At 41.3% G+C, this 18,637-nt stretch overlaps 2 protein-coding genes across 2 annotated transcripts in view; both read left to right on the forward strand.

The window, feature by feature from the left end:
- Nucleotides 1–18,637, forward strand: part of sypl2a (synaptophysin-like 2a) — a 495,265-nt gene that overhangs the window by 255,569 nt on the left and 221,059 nt on the right. The gene's annotated exons all lie outside the window — the stretch shown is intronic.
- LOC146519277 (uncharacterized) lies at nucleotides 11,160–12,051 on the forward strand. The gene is made up of 3 exons (XM_085159603.1): nucleotides 11,160–11,435; nucleotides 11,521–11,638; nucleotides 11,771–12,051. Exons 1-3 carry the CDS (start codon nucleotides 11,265–11,267, stop codon nucleotides 11,911–11,913), a joined length of 432 nt encoding a protein of 143 aa, XP_085015729.1. The 5' UTR covers nucleotides 11,160–11,264; the 3' UTR covers nucleotides 11,914–12,051.

The raw sequence follows: 18,637 nt of genomic DNA on the forward strand, positions 1-18,637 counted from the left end.
TTTGTAGAGTTTGTGCAGCTGATAGGATGAAATATTAAAACGAATCATTGTTCAGACTCCTTTACCTGCATTTCAGTTTTTAATTAATTTAATTAAATATCTACAAGTTAATTCAGGTGCCTCTGCTACTTTGTGTTTAGTTCTCATTTCTGGCTGTAAACATGTGGCTTGAGTGAAGGGTGATGATGACTAAAGTACCAGCACAGGACATGGACATGGACATGGCAGCTTGCAGTCACTCGGTCAGTTCTCCTCTGTAAATGGTAAATGGTCTGTATTTGTATAGAGCTTTACTAGTCCCTGAGGACCCCAAAGCGCTTTACACATCCAGTCACACACACATTCACACACTGGTGATGGCAGCTACATTGTAGCCACAGCCACACTGGGGCGCACTGACAGAGGCGAGGCTGCCGGACACTGGCGCCACCGGGCCCTCTGACCACCACCAGTAGGCAGTAGGTGAAGTGTCTTGCCCAAGTACACAACGACCGAGACTGTCCAAGCCGGGGCTCGAACCGGCAATCTTCCGATTACAAGAAGAACTCCCAACTCTTGAGCCACGATCGCCCCATGTGTGGCCTGACAGTTTAAAGCTGAGCAGCCTGGGTTGTGCAGTAGGGTTACCATCCTAACTGCTGTGTGTGCTGTCCTCTGAATCATCGCTGTGTAGAAAGAAACAATAGCCCGAGGCCAGGTGAACATACACTGTGTGCTTTTCTTCATAGCCTCAGACACACTGACTAATGCTAACTGCAGGGTGTGTTTTCTGAGAAATCACAAACGCACACTTCTGACAAGCGTCGTCTTGCCTGGACAGTTGCTATGGTTCTTTTGTTGGTAACCAGAAGGTTTTATATCTACATCAATCCCAGCCTTAGTTACAGCAAGATGTTTCAACAAGTCCCCCAATCCAGACAACAATGTCAGTCTGGAGCGGAGGACTACCCTCAGACCCAGAAGGGCATTTCCAAACTGAGCTACATGTGGTGAGAAGCAGTGTAACTGACACTGTGATGTAAACTGCACAACACTTTTGTGATGTTTTAGCTGTTCTTGTGATCTAACACATTTAGTTCCTGTACACTTCAGTGTAAAAAGAAGGTGTGCCGACCTTTGATTAACAATACTGTAATAAAACGTATTTACATTAAACAGGTAACACTGACACCATAGGTGTTCAGAACTATCAAAATAATGGCACACTCCTAAACACCAGTGAGATAAGTGCTTCCTTAACATGTTATAACTGCAAATACACATTTTTATTCTTAAATAATAGATTCATATATAACATGTTATTTGTATTTAGTAGAGGTTTTATAAATACTTATTTCATATTTTAATTGAAAATAAGTATTTATAAAACCTATTTTATAAATACTTATAAAATAAGTTTTATATGCTTGAAATACTCATTTAACTAATGAGTATCAAGCAAATACTCATTAGCTCAGTATTTTGTGTGACCTCGTATAAAGTGACTATTTTTGCCTTATAAGGCATGTTTAAATAAAAATACCTCACGCCTTCAACAAGTCGAAGCTTCAAAGCAGAAAAATGCAAAGTGTCAGTGAACGTCACAGACAAACCAAAAAGAAACACTGTTCTTATGTAACGTCTGAAATGTGTTTAGGAGTAGAGTCTAAGTTTGTCACAGAAAATTATGGAGGAAAGACACACCGAGCAGCTGGAGCCACAGGATAGTTTAACTTAAATATACTGGAGCTCCTTCAAAATAAAATATGAATTGTGTTTTCACAAAAAATAGTGAATATTCACAGAGATTCACAAACAAGTGTAAGAACCATAAAGTGCCAACTGAATTATGTGGCCCAGATGTTTTAGAAAAGCACCCAAAATGCAACAGCTGTGGTGCGAGTGAGTGTTTATTTGTGACCAAAGTGGCAAAACAGGGAATGAGGAACGAAAAGCTATCAAACCCTATACTGGCAAACTAATGAGCAAACATGAACTTATAATGAAATGGGATGAAGAGCAGAGCGCCGCAGAACCAAGAACAAAACACCATCAAACAAAGAACACAGACCGACACCCACTACACACACACACACACACACACACACACACACACAAGGTAATCAGGTAATGACACACAGGAGGGAAGCACAGCTGATCCTAATTCACAAGACGACAGGAAGATACAAGCATAACATAACATAACATAACATAACATAACATAACATAACATAACATAACACAACACAGACCTTCAAAGTAAAACAGGAAATTCAAAAACTCAGGGACAGGAACAAAGCACTGGGGGACGACACAGGAAACCAACCTTAGAACTGGAAACCCTGAGAATGAAACCTACAAACTAATAAAGATAACCATGAGGAAATCAGATAATAATAATAACTATAATGCCAAACACAAAACGACAATAGCTGTGTCCCAAAACGTCGGCTGCATCCTTCGGAGGACCCGCCTTCGTGGTCTACGTGGGCCGGGTCCTTCAAAGACTGTCACGGTCTGTGGGGCAGACCGTGGGGAGATGGGGAAATAGGACCCAAATGCCGGACTCTTCAGTGCAACAGTGTTTATTTACAAGGTGGTGAAATAAACAACAATAAATCCCCAGTTTCCCAGACTCCCGTGTAGTGTCTTCTTCCTAAAAGTCCCCGTGTAGTGCTCTCTGCCCCAGTGTCCCTGCACTCCCCGTGCTCACTGCTCCTTCTCGTCCCACACTCCTCCTGAGGGGAAAACAATAGAGGCAGCCGTTACACACTGTATCCATGCAGGCATACACTAACACTTGACTATGCTCGAAGACTGACGTGTAGTCAAACGTAATAATCCAGCGCCGGTGGAAGCTCCATCACTCTTCTAAATAGCTCCACCGACGAGCCCAGATGAGGAGCAGGTGTGCGGCAAGGACTTCGGGTGTGGCCAGGCCTCAAGTCAGGCCATGCCCCCAGGGCTGAAGGTGCCTGTAACTTGGCCACGGAAGAAAGGCAACACAGCCACCTGCCTACATACAGATGTGCACAGGGGCAGTGCAGACAACACACCAAATAACAATAACAATAACAATAATGATAATCCTAGTCCCCACTGCCCACGGACCCCGAGTCCCCAGAGCCGGGTCCGTAACAGTGACCGAGAAGGACGGAAGTGCGAGGCTGTGAAATTGGACGGTCCAGCCTTCTGATTAGCGTCACCGCTGTCTCGGTGGAGTTTAATAAACTCGCCGTCTGCTCCTTGCTGTCTAAAATATAACAGGACACTGGCGTAAACTCTCGATCGTCTCACACTTCTGTTTAATCAGTTTTCTGTTTGACGTTTATTCAGCTGTGTGAAAACCAAGGAGGAACCCACCCGATGGATTAATAAAGTTTTATTTTATCTAATAATCTAATAACTTTGATCTCAGCCAAACCGATTTACTCATGAACAAATAAAACACAGAAAAAGGGTAAGAAATTACATTTTTAAGTTATCTGAGTGACTTATATATCATGTTTAACCTGAGTAGTGAAAGACAGCAGTGGGTCTGAAAACGATGAAGCCGGGAGTCTGCTGCTCTCGCTGGCTGGAGTGACCATTGAACCCCCCGGCTCGCTATCGAGCTGGTGGGTAACAGACGTCTCCGAACACGTCGGCACACTTTTGCAAATATGCAATGTCTTGATAAACCGAGCAGATATTTGATGTTTACACAGGTACTTTCTCGCCTGAAAATATGTTAAAAGTTTATTTTGTGACCCAGAAAGATTAATAAGAGTAATTTTAAAACTTAGTAGCGGCCGCCATTGTTGGAAACTGGAGTTTGGCTGGGCCGCGCTATGAATTCTGGGATATGATGGGCCACGAAGGACACACCCAACCCATCCTTCAAATTCGGGGAAAAGGAGGACGCATTTGTCGGCTGCATTTTAAAGTATTACATATTTAGATAATTTAAGGCAATTGTTGGTATTTACAGTTTGTGCAAAAACTTGTCCAATGAGCATTAAGTAGCATTTGTTGAAGTGACAGTGTGCAGAGTCCTGTAATTGTAGTGGTGTGTAGACAGTGTCAGCAGTTCAAAAGTCTGATGGCTTGTGGGTAAAAACTGTCCCTGTGTCTGGTAGTGCAGGTCTGGATGCTGCTGAACCGCCTGTCGGACGGCAGGAGTGTGAAAGTGTGTGACTGGGATCAGAGAGGATCTGCAGCGTCTTCCTCATGCAGCGCTGTCTGTAGAGATGCTGCATGGCTGCCAGTTCAGTCCTGGTGATGCGCTGATCTCACCACCCTCTGCAGAGCTTTGCGGTCCAGAGCGTTACAGCTGCCGTACCGAGTGGGGATGCAGTCAGAATACTTTTTATTTATTTATTTATTTTTTAAAATATTGCCTCTTTTATTGAGAAAGCAGGTTGGGCATAACAGTAGTGTGGCTTTCTACAATTTTAAACTTATAATTGGAAAAGGGAAAAAAATAGAAAAAAGAAAATAATAATAAAAAAGAAAACAAAAATAGAACAAAGCAGAAAGGACAAAAGTATTATTAATAATAATGATAAAAAAGAAATCAATCAAACAAACAAGGAAAACCCCGTAGAAACTTGGGTAGGGGGTAGCAGCCAAGTTAGCGTCACATTATTGACATGGGTATCAGTGCATCAACATGAAAAGTGTCATGGTTCATAGAAAATCACACCTCACAGCCTATCATATCCTGTCATTCTTTCTGCACTTTAAGAAAGAATGACAGTTTTCCATTGTATAGATCTGCTGCACAGAATATGTCCAGAGTTCAGTCGTTGGTGGTTCAGGCTTGAGCCATGTCCTTGTGAGGGCGTTTTTACTCCAAAACAATATACTTTTATCTTTATACCGAGCTGCTCGGTTTGCAGTCCTGAATATCACGGCACAAGCAGGATTCACTGTACTGTTAATGTTAGCTATGTTATATTGCTGCCTCTGTTCGGTGGTGTCGAGCCAAACGGACTTTAACGTGTGTTTGAACGAGCTGACGGTTCACTCGTTAAGCTGAAAGAAAGATGCTTTAATCACAGCAGTCACACATGTGTCCACTGTACCAGCTGGAACTCTTCTTGTTTAGCACTCGTAATAACACAAACACTAAATCCTCCTGTTTGTAGCAGTGTGTACACCTGAGACTGTCACCTGTGTGTCTGTCCTGCACTCTCTCTCTGTTTCTTTCTTTCTCTCTGATTGTGGAATAAAAGTATGAACATGTGTTTATAAGTTACACTTGTGTTTGAATCCTGCAGCTTATCACACATTTGATTTCCATGTGTGACGACTGCAAGTGTCCAGAGTGAGGACAGACTGAGGGACCCACTGCTGCACATCATCTGGGAGGCTTTGCACCCCTGATGATCCACCAGGACAAACTCAGCAGTGTGTGAGAAAGAGGAGGAGGAAGAGCCAGCAGCAGCTGACAGATGGAGAGAATAGACAGACTGTTCCCTGTTTGTGAAGGACTGCTAGGAAAGTTTAACATAACTAATTGTCTGTCCTGAATCAGTCTTATTAGGTAATGTTCAAATAATGTGAACATCCAGTGTTTGCAGTGTGGGAGAAAGTACTCAGGGCCTTCAAGTTACACACTATGAAAGGCAGCAACAAGTTTAATGTTCAAAAAGTTAAAGTATGTATCAGCAGCAGAATATATATATATATATATATATATATATATATACATGTATGTATATATATATATATATATATATATATACACATGTATATATATATATATATATATATATACATACATATATATATATATATATATATACATACATGTATGTATATATATATATATATATATATATATATATATATATATACACATGTATATATATATATATATATATATATATATATATATATATATACATATATATATATATATATATATATATACATGTATATATATATATATATATATATATATATATATATATATATATATATATATATATATATATATATATATACATATATATATATGTGCCTCCCTTTTTCTTCTTCTTTTCCTTGTGTATTTAAACCCTCTGTCCATTGTTGTTGTGTTGGGGTTGAGTTTGTTCAAGTTTAGTTGTGTTCTACTTTTTAAAAGTAGAGCATGTTTTGCGTTGCAGTCCTGCCTGCTTCATAGCTGTTCATGACAGAGTCTTCGGGAACTGCAGGTAAACATATCTGGGGAAAAAGAGGAGTATATCTAAAAGGTGAGGGTGTTTTTACACAGTTTTCTTGAATGGAGTGACTTGAGACAGACATCCCTTTAGCGGGTCCGGCTGCCTGTTCCCTTCTCAGCCCTTGGCAGCGGTCGCTCCGTCGAGGGCCTCCCTTCTTCTCCTGTTGCACTGGCATGCAGATATTGCAGAAATATGTGGCCTCAGATCTTCAGCACTGTTGGGGGTTGTGGATCGCCTGGTTCTCCCGGACCCTTCTTTGTTCTTCTGGCTTCTGGGGGCTTTATTGGAGCTTCCCCCACTCATTTTCAAGTACATTTTGTGACAAAAACACACAGACACTCTCTCTCACACTCACATAACCCACAAGAAGACTGTTGATTTATGTACCTGTGCATTTTTGAACTCTTATGTTTCCAGGTGCTGTTTGTTTGTCCTTCTTACAGGTGCAGTTGGTGATTGTGCATTTCTATTTGTACTCTCCTATAGCACCTAAAACTCAATAACAGATAAACCCTGAACAAGAGGAGCCAATAGAGAATTTATAAAGCTGATCTTAGAAGATGAACTGTTGTTTGGCACATCTGACGGTAAAAGCTGCCAGACCGGATTAAGGAACATAAAAAAAGAGAAACCTCGGCTCTCTATTTTTATTCATCCTTAGGCAGTTCTTTGTTATAGTTTATTTATGAGCTAACACTGTCATATGTAAGTGTGTGCATTCACTGTGCCTCCTAAAAACAGTGCTGTGGTTTCATAAACACACTCGTGTCTTCACACGTTAGTCAATACAGGAGAACGACTACCTTTTAAAAGATTTGTTTCATCACTGAAATTACAAGTTACAGTGCTGGACCTCCATGTGAGCAACAGTCTGCTTCATAAAAAGGATGACCCTGTAAGCGGGCAATACAGTGTTATACCACAACAAGAACAGGTATTATTATGACCATCTTCTCCTGGGAAATGCCACGGCGGTCCTGCCGTCCCTGACTGGATCTTCTCCTGCACTCGTCTCACCTCTGCTCTGAAACCGACAGGGAAAGAAAAACTCCTCACTTCCTAACCGTGGTCTGTTAATATCAGCTAGTCACAGCCTGTTGTTTCTACTTATTATCCAAGTCTAGGACATCCTGTTCAGACTCCCAAACTAGTTATGACGTGTAAGCATGTTTGCAGCTGCAACATGTCAGTTTCAATAATTCGATTCAATCGTAGCACTGAATTCATGCTTTTGACCTTGATTACACAGAGTGCCAACTCTTAATGAGGACAACTGCAAAGTGTATACAGTATAAAGATAACAGAAAACAGCTTCATTTAATCACTTTATTCCTAACAAAATGTACACAGAAAAGGAGAACTGACCACGTTTAAGTGGTCTGATTAGCTGATCACTCATCCTGACTGTTAAGGCGCCAACAAGAGTGTCATGTGTCATGTGTAGGGATGGCTTCTAGAGGGAGGGGGGCCTTCACGGGGGCAGCTCAACTAGAGGACCAGGAAAAGGTCACCACAGAGAGGGGATCCTTCTCGGTGCCAGAGGGAACGAGCTGTCATCACACAGGATGACTGCGGAGAAAAAGGACAGCAGTGGCTGTTATTCTTTCATACAGGAGGACCTCCAGAGACCCAATCCAGAGAAAAACTGTGAGGAAAATGTGTGAAGCTGTGGGTTTTTTCAAGGTAGAAGAAAGATGTTGGAAAACTGGATTTAATAATATTACGAAGAAATTATTTTTGTCGCCCGATCAAATCTGGATCGACACAAAACCAAGCTGAACCAGGGGAAACCAGCCAGACTGGCCCAGCACTGCAGATGGTTGAAGCTGTCTTCAGTTTACCGCATTTTATATCAGTAGCTGTGAGTAAACTGGGCGCTACAGCAGCTGCGCGTGCTCCCGACCATCACTTTTTCCCATAACACCTGGAGCTCAGGGAGAAAAACAGTGGCATGAGTGCTGCTGTTTGACTGAGGAAGAATAAAGTAGTCGTGGTAAGCCAATCACATGACCACTTCAAGATGACAAAGCAACAAGTTTTTAAATTGTGTTGATAGGCCACGCAAAACCAGAGTCATGATAAACAAGATATATGTCTGTTTTTTCCTGAATAGTTTTGTCACATTTACTGTCTAAGCACAGCGCAGCGAGCACGCTCTGCTTATGAGCAAAAAATTAAAAAACCAAACAAAAAACCTGATTGTTCTGTAAATACTTTGAAATGGTTATTTAAAAAAGAGGGTAAAAGGTAAATGGCTGCAAATAACTTTGTTGTTTGCAAAACTTGTGCATATAAATTAAAATTGACAATTTATATTTGCATTTAAAGTTATGAAATTTGATTCAATAAAAATGTTTGTGGTTGTTACAGTAAAAATATAACTTTTTCTACTATGTTTTTTGTCTGATTTCAGATCAATTGTGTTAATACAGTATGGTACAATGAAAACATGACTGTAAATTCAGACATGTGAGGTTGTGCTGAAAAGAATGACACCAAACAAGGCAAAGTAAACAGTTTTTAAAGGTGAAATGTAGAGGTGCAATTCAAAAGTTAAGTTAAAAATGGCCAATTATACCCTGGACCCCGGAGGGTTAAACAGTTTCTTTTAAAGTAACGCAATAGTTACTTTTCAAGTAATTAATTACTTTTAGAATCTTGTAACTCAGTTACTAACTCAGTTACTTTTTTGAAGAAATAACTAGTAACTATAATTAATTATAGTTACTAGTTAATTATTAATTACTTCTCCTCAGCTCTCCAGTCTACTCAAAAAAAGGGCCTGGGTTCAGGCCAGAAAAACTAAATCCGAAGCGGATTGGCTGATTTTTAGACAGCTCAGAAGCCGTTCAACTTCCTTAATTAAAAAGGCCAAATCAGAATTCTATCTTTCAAATACTACTAATGGGGACATAACTACAAATGAGATGTCAACTTTTGTTGTAAAAGACTCCTGCACTTTAACAGAGAAATGTGACATTCTAAACTGCTTTAATGAGCATTTTGTTTCTTCAGGATCTCTATTTGAATCTTTATATCCAGATTTAAAACAGCTTAATCAACAAGAGGCTCTCTCTGCAACCGCTCAAACTGAATCTGTGGTCCAACCCTTCAGTTTTTCTCCGCTAAATGTTTTTGAGGTCCACAGGGCTTTAAATCTGTTGGATCTAAATAAATCTGCAGGACCAGATCAACTTGATCCCTATTTTCTTAAGTTGGCTGCAGATTTTATAGCAGAACCAATAACTTAAATTTTTAATCTTAGCCTCTCGAACAGTGAGATCCCTGTAATATGGAAATCTGCCTATGTTCTCCCTTTGCTGAAAGGAGGTGATCCTTCAGACGTTAATAACTACAGGCCCATATCTAAATTGTGTGTTCTAGCAAAAGTTCTAGAAAAGTTCACTAGTGAACATCTGAAAGACTTTTTGGACAAAAATCCAGTTCTTTCCCAACATCAGTCAGGATTCAGAAAACAACACAGCACAATAACTGCTGCTATTAAAGTGGTTAATGACATCGTTGATTCAATGGACTGCAAAACCTCCTGTGCTGCTCTTTTTCTTGACTTGTCAAAGGCTTTTGATACAGTTGACCCTGCTGTTTTATTACATAGACTAAACAATATTGGTCTATCTGTAAATGCTGTAAGTTGGTTTTGAAATGACTTGTCAGCAAGAAAACAGTGTGTCCATGCTGCTGGGTCTTCTTCCTCTTTCCTCCCAGTATCCAAAGGAGCTCCGCAGGGCTCCATATTAGGACCATTGCTATTTTCTCTTAAACAACCTTTGTGATAATTTGTCAAATGCAGCATTTCATCTTTATGCAGATGATACAATTATTTATTGTTCATCCCCTTCAGTAGCACAAACCCTGCAGCTTCTGAAGTCTGCCTTTGATGTCGTTCAGTCCTTGAACTCAACTTAAGTTGGTGTTAAATCCAGAGAAATCCAAGTTCATGTTATTCTCAAATGGCAAAGAGTTGTTAGCTACGTCTCCTAAGATTAAAACAATTCAAGGATCTGAAATTTAAATGGTCACATCTTACAAGTATCTAGGAATCATTATTGATCAGAATTTGTCATTTAAGACTCACATTCAAAGGCTTGTGTCGAAGTTAAAACTAAAACTAGGTTACTTTTTTAGAAACCAATCCTGTTTCTCCCTCCAAGTGAGAAAACATTTGATTCGTGCAACCTTTTGACCTTTATTGGATTATGGTGACCTGCTTTTTATGAATGCACCTGCCCACCACCTAAAGAGGTTGGATACTGTGTACCATTGTGCTTTACGTTTTATTACTGGCTGTGGAAATCGTGTACATCATTGTTCTTTGTCTGCTGCTGCTAAATGTCCATCATATTCGCAGACTCTCCCATTGGTTGATCTTTATCTATAAATCTCTCCTGGTTCATCTTATTTATGTGTTTATATGAGTAAAAACACAACCAATACAGCCTTCGTTTGCACAATATCATACAATTGATTGTCCCAAAAATCAGAACAGAATTCCTGGAATAATCTGCAGGAGGAACTGAAATTATCAGACTTACCTCGGGAGAGTTTCAGTCTGTCTTAAAGGAACGAGAGAACAGCTCTTTTACTCAGTGTGATTATTTTTAATGTTCTCTTAATTTGATCTGTTATTGTATATTTTACACATGTTGGTATGGGATATTGTATTTGTTTTAATGTTATATACCTATGTGGTATGTGACTTTTGTTGCCATGATGCCAGGTCTCTCTTGGAAATTAGATTTTTAATCTCAATGAGATTTTTTACCTGGATTAATAAAAGACTAATAAAGAAACAAAACAAAACAAGCGTCGGTCAGTTAACTGAAAAGTAAGTAAAAAAGATATTAGTAACCAAACACTAGTGATGTGACGTTCTATATCGAGGCTTCAAAGCTTGTGTCGAGTAATTGAGGGGGTGTTTCCGCGATGCGCGTATCAAGGCTTGCTTCATTGATGACGTCAATGATGACGTCCGAAGCCTCGCTGCCCGGCTGTACCACGTGACTGGTTCATGAAGTGGTTTGAACTTTGCCGCGAGCTATGACAGCGATATAAACCCCTCAGACTTCATTCAAGATGTGGGTGTTTGATGGAGAGTTGCGGTTAGTGAGAGTTAGAGACAGTTTGGAGACAGTTTGGAGGTTTATGAGAGTGAGGAGAGAAAGTCAGGAGAGAATGGAGCCAGCTAAGAAGAGGAGGATGTCCTCCCCTGTGTGGGAACATTTTGATTTTATTCCTCCCAACAAGGTGTGTAAATTTCTACAGAAGATGTATTTTCATAATACTGATGGTGCAATACAATTTATGTTAAGCGGCTTTACTTTTGTACAAGGTGAAGTGTTTGCTATGTGCCAGGGAGCTGGGATATAACAACAACACCTCATCCATGCTTAGGCACTACAGAGCTTTGCATGAGAATAAGGGGAACACCGATTGTGGAGCAAGACCAGGTGAGCCATCAAATGCCATGATAATATAGCATGCAGTAATGCTACTAAATGATATAACAATATTATACAGCTATAATAAGTTACGTGTGTGATATTTTTTATTTGTGCTTTGTTTTTATTGTCTTTCCTCAGGAGAACAATCTCAAACAGATGAAGACCTGGTTAGCATGGTGATTGAGGACTCCCAGCCATTTAGCATTGTGGAGGACAAAGGATTTAAAAGATTTGTTAAATCATTAAATCCTAGCTATGTTCTCCCCACTAAAAGGTCATAAAAGCAGTGAAAATGTAGTTTTTACAGAATAAAATGTGAACAGGCAGGACTGAGGCTCAAAGCCTCAGTGTGTAGCTGTCCATACCTCAACGTTACAAAAGCACAACCACTGTCCACACCCCAACCACACCTCACAGTAAATCATTTCCATTTTAAGCATTTCCAAATGATCATTTTCCATACTGCCAGTATAAATATACACAGTATACTGCCATCACTACAATATAGATGTTTTACACACTCCTTTTGTTGTTGACATTTACAGGCTGTGTGCAAAAGGCCACACTCTTCAAATTCATGCCAACTAATATTTTTACGTCCAGTAGGTGTCCTACTAGAGCAAATGAAGCTTCGAGACGCTTTGTGCTGGGGTGAACCAATTGGATGAAAAGCTTCAGTGCTTCATGAAGCTTCATCTGCCCATCACTACCAAACACACTCCTATCTACCGAGCAGGAGCAAGCAATCACAAAATACAGCTCACTAGCACCAACATGGCTCTCTGGCACCAGAGCTCACCTTTCTCTGGGCTTAAATACCTTTAATTGCTGATGGAAGGCAGCTGTACAAAAGAAAAAGGTGGCACCTAAGGCAGGAGAGCTGGTAGGACACGCCCACAGAGGCAACTTCAGGAAGAGGCCCTGCTAGGGCCGTAACAGTATTGAAATGTTTGTCTCACCTACCTGATGGAATAGTCTAGAGGTGAGTGGACTATTTAAGCGGATGAAGGCTGATCGCGATGCTAAACTGGAGCAACAACACGAGCGCCAGGAGGATAGAGGAGTTAACCTGTGGAATAGTTATGACAGTGATTTAAAAAGGTGTAGTTCATTTTCCTTGTTTAAAAATATGTTTAAAAATAGAGTATTAGAAAAATATATATATCAAGAATGAAAAGAGCAAAAAAAAAAACAAAAAAAAAAAACAGAAAACCTCTTGATTCTTTTGCTTTGATGTAGTTACTTACTAAGGTGGTGGTGTTTTTTCTTGTTTGTTTGTTTGTTTGTTTGTTTGTTTGTTTGTTTGTTTTGTTTTTGCTTTGTTTGCCTTCTCTCACCCCAACCAGTCGCAGCAGATGGCCGCCCCTCCCTGAGCCGGGTTCTGCCGGAGGTTTCTTCCTGTTAAAAGGGAGTTTTTCCTTCCCACTGTCGCCAAAGTGCTTGCTCATAGGGGGTCATATGATTGTTGGGCTTTTCTCTCTGTATCTATGAAGCGCCTTGAGGCGACATTTGTTGTGATTTGGCGCTATATAAATGAAATTGAATTGAATTGAATTTTATTATTTGCTTCGAGCCCTGTGTACAGGAGCTGCATGCTAAAAGATCTTTTGTTAAAAGGGTTGGCGTAATAAGCAAATGCTTCAGCCAATACCTTTTGATTAGCCTTGTCTCATGCTTTCTTGCTTTGTGGTAAATCTTTGTTCTGTCTTCACTGAGATATTTGAATGCTAATCAATAAACATATCAATCCAGAATCAATCCAGAATAGATGTAGGCAAATCCAGCATCAGTTTGCCCAGCTTCAACAGCAGGTGCAGCAGGGTAACCAAGAGCGTCAGTTGCTGGAAGTTCAAGCATCTACATCGGCTTCTTCAAGAGCACCTACTCCAGAACCATCTCCCAGCACACAAGAACCAAATAAGCTTGACTTGGAGCCAGTACACCAACCCAGTGAAGCACAGTTTTCAACACTGGTGAGACATTCAGGGTGGAAGGGGCCAAAAATACAACCTTACAATGAAGGTGAGGACACTGTGGACTATACAAAAGTGTGCTGTCTTGTAGAAATATGAAATAAGTGTTGACACCTATCGAATGAGGTTTCATTTTTGTACTTTTGGAGAAGAGGAAACCCCAAGAGAGCTGCAGGTCCGCCTAAAGGAGTTGTACATCAAGTGGATGAATCCTGATAACAAGACAAAGGATCAAATCAGAGACGGCATCATCATGGAACAGTTTCTCAAGGGTCTGAATCCTGATCTTTGGACATGGGTTAAGGAACGTAACCCAAAAACTTCCAAGGAAGCAGCAGAACTGGCTGAAGCTTTCTTAGCAGCTCGTCGACCATCAAAAGACTTCACACAAGCTAAGTTAATTTCCAACAAGCCATCGAACAAGATGGGTGGCGGCCCTTTCTTGAAAGTTAAGCACACGAGACAGAACTGGCATAACTGAGATCCTGCCAGATCTGAGACAAAAAATAAAACCAATAAAGCATGTCATTTGTTTGGTCAAATAGGCCATCTTAAACCTCAGTGTACAAAGATGTCTGTTAGTATAAATTACATGTGTTCTGCTAGACAAACTGAAGTCAGTGAGAATCATAAAAAGGAATTTGAATGTCAGCAACGTGAGCCATCAATCGGGGTACTCGTTGAAGATAAACTCTGTGTAGCTCTGTTAGATTCAGGAAGTAATCGCTCTCTGGTTAGACAAGACAGTCTTCCTAGAGAAGACTTTTCAGGAGCAACAGTGGATGTCTGCTGTATTCATGGTGATAATGTATCGTACCCAATTGCTGAGGTTGCAGTTGAAGTTGAAGGCCAGTGTTACACTCTTTTAGTGGGAGTGCTGCAAACTTTGCCTTATCAAGTGGTGTTGGGCCATGATCTCCCAGTACTCACAGAGCTAATAGCCAAGCATTCCTGTCAGGCTGAAGCCGTTGAAAGTTTGTTCATGGTCACAAGGTCAAAAGCTAAGGAGCAACAGGTTAATGCTTTGGGCTGGGATGAATTACCTTTTGCAAATGAGGATGTGCCGTTGGACGAGTCTAGTACTCGTTCTGAACCAAAAAAGAGCAAGAGACAGAGAAGACATGTAAAGGTGAAGGGAACAAGAGTAGATCCTTTAGATCCTTTAAAGACTGAGTCTCTCCCCAGTGCTAGTCAGCTTGCTAGGCTACAGAAAGAGGGTCTAACACTTGAGCCATTGTTCTCTAAATGAGTTTCAGAGCCAACTAAAGTTGAGGGAAGGCAGGAAGTGTTTGTGGTTAAGGGAGATTTGTTGTATCACTGTAGCAAGATTGGTGACCAGTTGGTGATCCCCCAGAGTTTGCAATCTACCATTTTGAAAACGAGTCATTCCATTCCCTGGGCAGGACACTTGGGACAATCTAAAACATTTTCTAGAATGATTCATAGATTTTACTGGCCCCAACAGTTCAGTGATACGGTACAATACTGTAAAGCTTGCCCACAGTGCCAGTTAACAGCTCCAGGCAGGAAAGCAGATAGAGCTCCGCTTATCAGTATGCCCATCATTGATACACCCTTTTCACGCATTGCCATGGACACTGTTGGCCCACTAGAACAGAGTAAAGCAGGTCATAAGTACATGCTTGTAGTTTGTGACTATGCCACAAAATATCCTGAAGCTTTCCCCCTGAAGAAAATAAAGGCTCGTCAGATTGTTAACTGCCTGATTCAGTTGTTTTCCAGAGCAGGTAGCCCAAAAGAAATAATCACAGATCAGTGTACCAGTTTCACTTCTAAGATGCTCAAAGAAGTATACAGTTTGTTAGGGATCCAGGGTGTCAAGACCAGTCCCTATCACCCACAGACCGATGGCCTTGTGGAACGATTTAACAAGACCTTAAAATCAATGCTCAGAAAGTTTGTGAATGACCAATGGCTCCCACTTTTGTTATTTGCCTACCGAGAGGTTCCACAAAGTTCTACTGGGTTTTCACCATTCCAGATACTTCATGGGCATCCTGTCAGAGGTCCAATGGATGTTCTGAAAGAAGCTTGGGAGGGTTCGATGTCAGAGCAGAGGTTTAGTGAACTCTCATGTCCTCAAAATGAGAGACAAGCTGGAACATTTTCAACAACTTGCTAATAACAATCTGGACCATGCACAACAGCAGCAGAAACAAAGATATGATAAAGTGTCAAGAAGAAAGGTTTTCCGTGAGGGACAGAAAGTTCTTCTACTGTTGCCAACTTCTGAGAGCAGTCTTCTTGCAAAGTGGCAGGGGCCATATGAAATCACAAAGAAGACAGGCCCAGTCACACACGAGCTTCATTTGCCAGACCGTCGAAAGAATCATCAAGTGTTCCACGTCAATTTTTTGAAAGAGTGGACTGACCAGTCACAGTTCAATTCAATTCAATTTTATTTATATAGCGCCAAATCACAACAAAAGTCGCCTCAAGGCGCTTCATACAGGACAGGACTCAACATCTATGTGGGCATGTACAGTTGTGGATGAGGAAGAACCTCAGGAGCAGTACTTCCCTTCTTTAGCTGTCAAAACTGTGTTTCCAGACTTTCACCATTTGTGAAGTGGATGCAGTTGCTGCAGCACCCTTACCAAACACAAAGAAAAGGTTGAGATCATTTTTGGGGTTAGTGGGTTGGTACCGTTGACTAATTCCAATTCCAATTCCAATCATTATGGATTTTAAATGTCTAAACTCAAGAATCAGAACATTTGCAGAATATGTGCTCTGTGTGTGTCTGTATGTGAGTATCACAGAGTGAGTGACATACAGAGAAAGAGGGGAACTGGCACCAGTTGAAAAGGTAAAATAGTTTTTAATCTTTAACTGTTTTGTGTGTTTCATTTCATTTCATTTCTTTTATTTTTATTCACATATTACACAGACTGTGTGTGCAGACTTAACAGGCTGAAGCAGAGCGGCACCTGGCCTATTTTCAAGTATCATTAAGGTTACAGCATGTAACATTTCACCATTAAGAGATTCAACCCCCATTATGAGCACCTTCTACAGAGGAACCATTGAGAGTATCCTCACCAGCTGCATCACTGTGTGGTATGACTCCTGCACTGGGTTCTGCAGGAAAAAATGACAACGGGTAGTGAGAGCAGCAGAGAGCATTGTGGGGACCTCTCTTGTCTCCCTCCCCAGGAGATCTACTGCGCCTGCCTCATCCAGAAGGTCCTCTCCATTACAGGTGACTCCTCTCATCCCTTCAGCAGCTTCTTCAGTTTGCTGCCATCAGGAAGGATACTGAAGAGCCTCCGGCCAGAACCCGCAGACTGAGAGAGCTTCGTCCATCAGGCTGTCAGGATGCTGACCATCTCTGCATCGAGAAGGGGGGCCCATGGGTACATCTGTCACCATCCTACAATGCTGTGATTGCAGCCATTCCCCACTTTCTGTGAATGGTACTCATGGCCATTGATCAGTGATTGTAGATCAATGGTCATAAGAATTTGCATACTAACAATCATCTAACTAACCCACCAGCACTTTGTTCATTCAGTGGTGCTAGTTTCCTTCACTATGCAAATGTACTGTTTATAAGGTTGGGGAAACCTGCAGTCAGCTGAGACTGAAGAAGTCACCTGGATGAGTGACAAAATGTTTCTCCCACTGAAAATGTCCAGATGAACAGAATTAACCTTTTGGAATTTACTTACCTGGATGATTGAGCATCAGGACATTATTTTATTAATGTTTTTAAAATGATAGCAGCACACACAAAAAATTTTGCAGCACAAATGTTTGACATCCTTTTCCTTTGATTTGGGTAAGGGGGGGGGAGGGGCTGGTTGACCTTTTGACCTTTACATTTTTGTTAATATCTCCAAAACAGAAGCAGCACAAACGACAATTTTAGCAGCACAAACCAGCACAAACGTAGCACAGCTGATTGACACCGGGCAGAACATGTTCCCTCTAAGCCTGAAGGGAAAAAGAAGGAACACACACATGTAAAGGAAGCACTCAAAACGTGCGGCTATCCTAAATGGGCGTTCTTAAAGTCAGCAAAGATGCACAGAAAAGAAGATCAGACACCAGCGAGGGAGGATAAGAAGGACAGACGCAACAACATTGTCATCCCCTATGTAGCCGGTGTATCAGAGAAACTCAGGAGGGTTTTCTCCAAGCATGACATCCCGGTGCATTTCAGACCCAGCAACACACTCAGACAAAAACTGGTTCACCCGAAAGACAAAACTCCAAAACACAAACTTAACAATGTGGTGCATGCTGTACAGTGCAGCGAGGAATGCCCAGACCTCTACATTGGAGAGACCAAACAGCCACTTCACAAGCGCATGGCACAACACAGAAGAGCGACCTCCACAGGACAAGATTCAGCTGTCCATCTGCATCTTAAGGATAAAGGACACTCTTTCGAGGATGCCAATGTTCACATTTTGGACAGAGAGGACAGATGGTTTGAAAGAGGAGTGAAAGAAGCATCTATGTCCACTGTGAGCGACCATCTTTGAACAGAGGCGGTGGTTTACGACACCAACTGTCTGCCATCTATAATCCAGTTTTGAGATCCCTTCCCAGACGCCTTAACGCCCACTCACACCCTGGGCCATCTGACCTCAGGAATTCGCATGATAAGGTGGGGCCAGGTTTCACAATGAACTCACCCGAAACTCTGGCTGATTGGGACCCACACCCAGTTCCACACCTTGGCTCAGGCGATTAGAGGATCATCAGGGGGTCCTTTTGTCCCTCTGTGAGGGGAAACTCCCACTAGGTTTATATCTGGGACTCTCCACCATTTGACCTTAGAACTGAAGAAGCTTCTCGGATGAAGGTGAAACGTCTTCAAGCAACTTAAAGAAGTCCAGACGCTTTTCTTTGCAAGCTCCTTTGACTACGATGACCTGGATGACTGAGAACCAACACCAGTGTTGTTTGATTCCATTAATGTGGGGGGGCTGGTTGACCTCTGATGACCTCTAGAATTTTTTATTAATATCTTTAAAATGATAGCAGCACAAATGAAAATGTT

The sequence above is a fragment of the Neolamprologus multifasciatus genome, chromosome 5 (genome assembly GCF_963576455.1).
Source record: "Neolamprologus multifasciatus chromosome 5, fNeoMul1.2, whole genome shotgun sequence".
Taxonomy (NCBI): Eukaryota; Metazoa; Chordata; class Actinopteri; order Cichliformes; family Cichlidae; genus Neolamprologus; species Neolamprologus multifasciatus.

What these genes read in the sequence shown, in the direction of transcription:
- LOC146519277 (XM_085159603.1), top strand. Translation starts at nt 11,265, where the DNA reads ATGTGGGTGTTTGATGGAGAGTTGCGGTTAGTGAGAGTTAGAGACAGT. An exon ending in ATTTTATTCCTCCCAACAAG is followed by an intron (nt 11,436 to 11,520) that starts GTGTGTAAATTT and finishes CTTTTGTACAAG; the next exon opens with GTGAAGTGTTTGCTATGTGC. An exon ending in CGATTGTGGAGCAAGACCAG is followed by an intron (nt 11,639 to 11,770) that starts GTGAGCCATCAA and finishes GTCTTTCCTCAG; the next exon opens with GAGAACAATCTCAAACAGAT.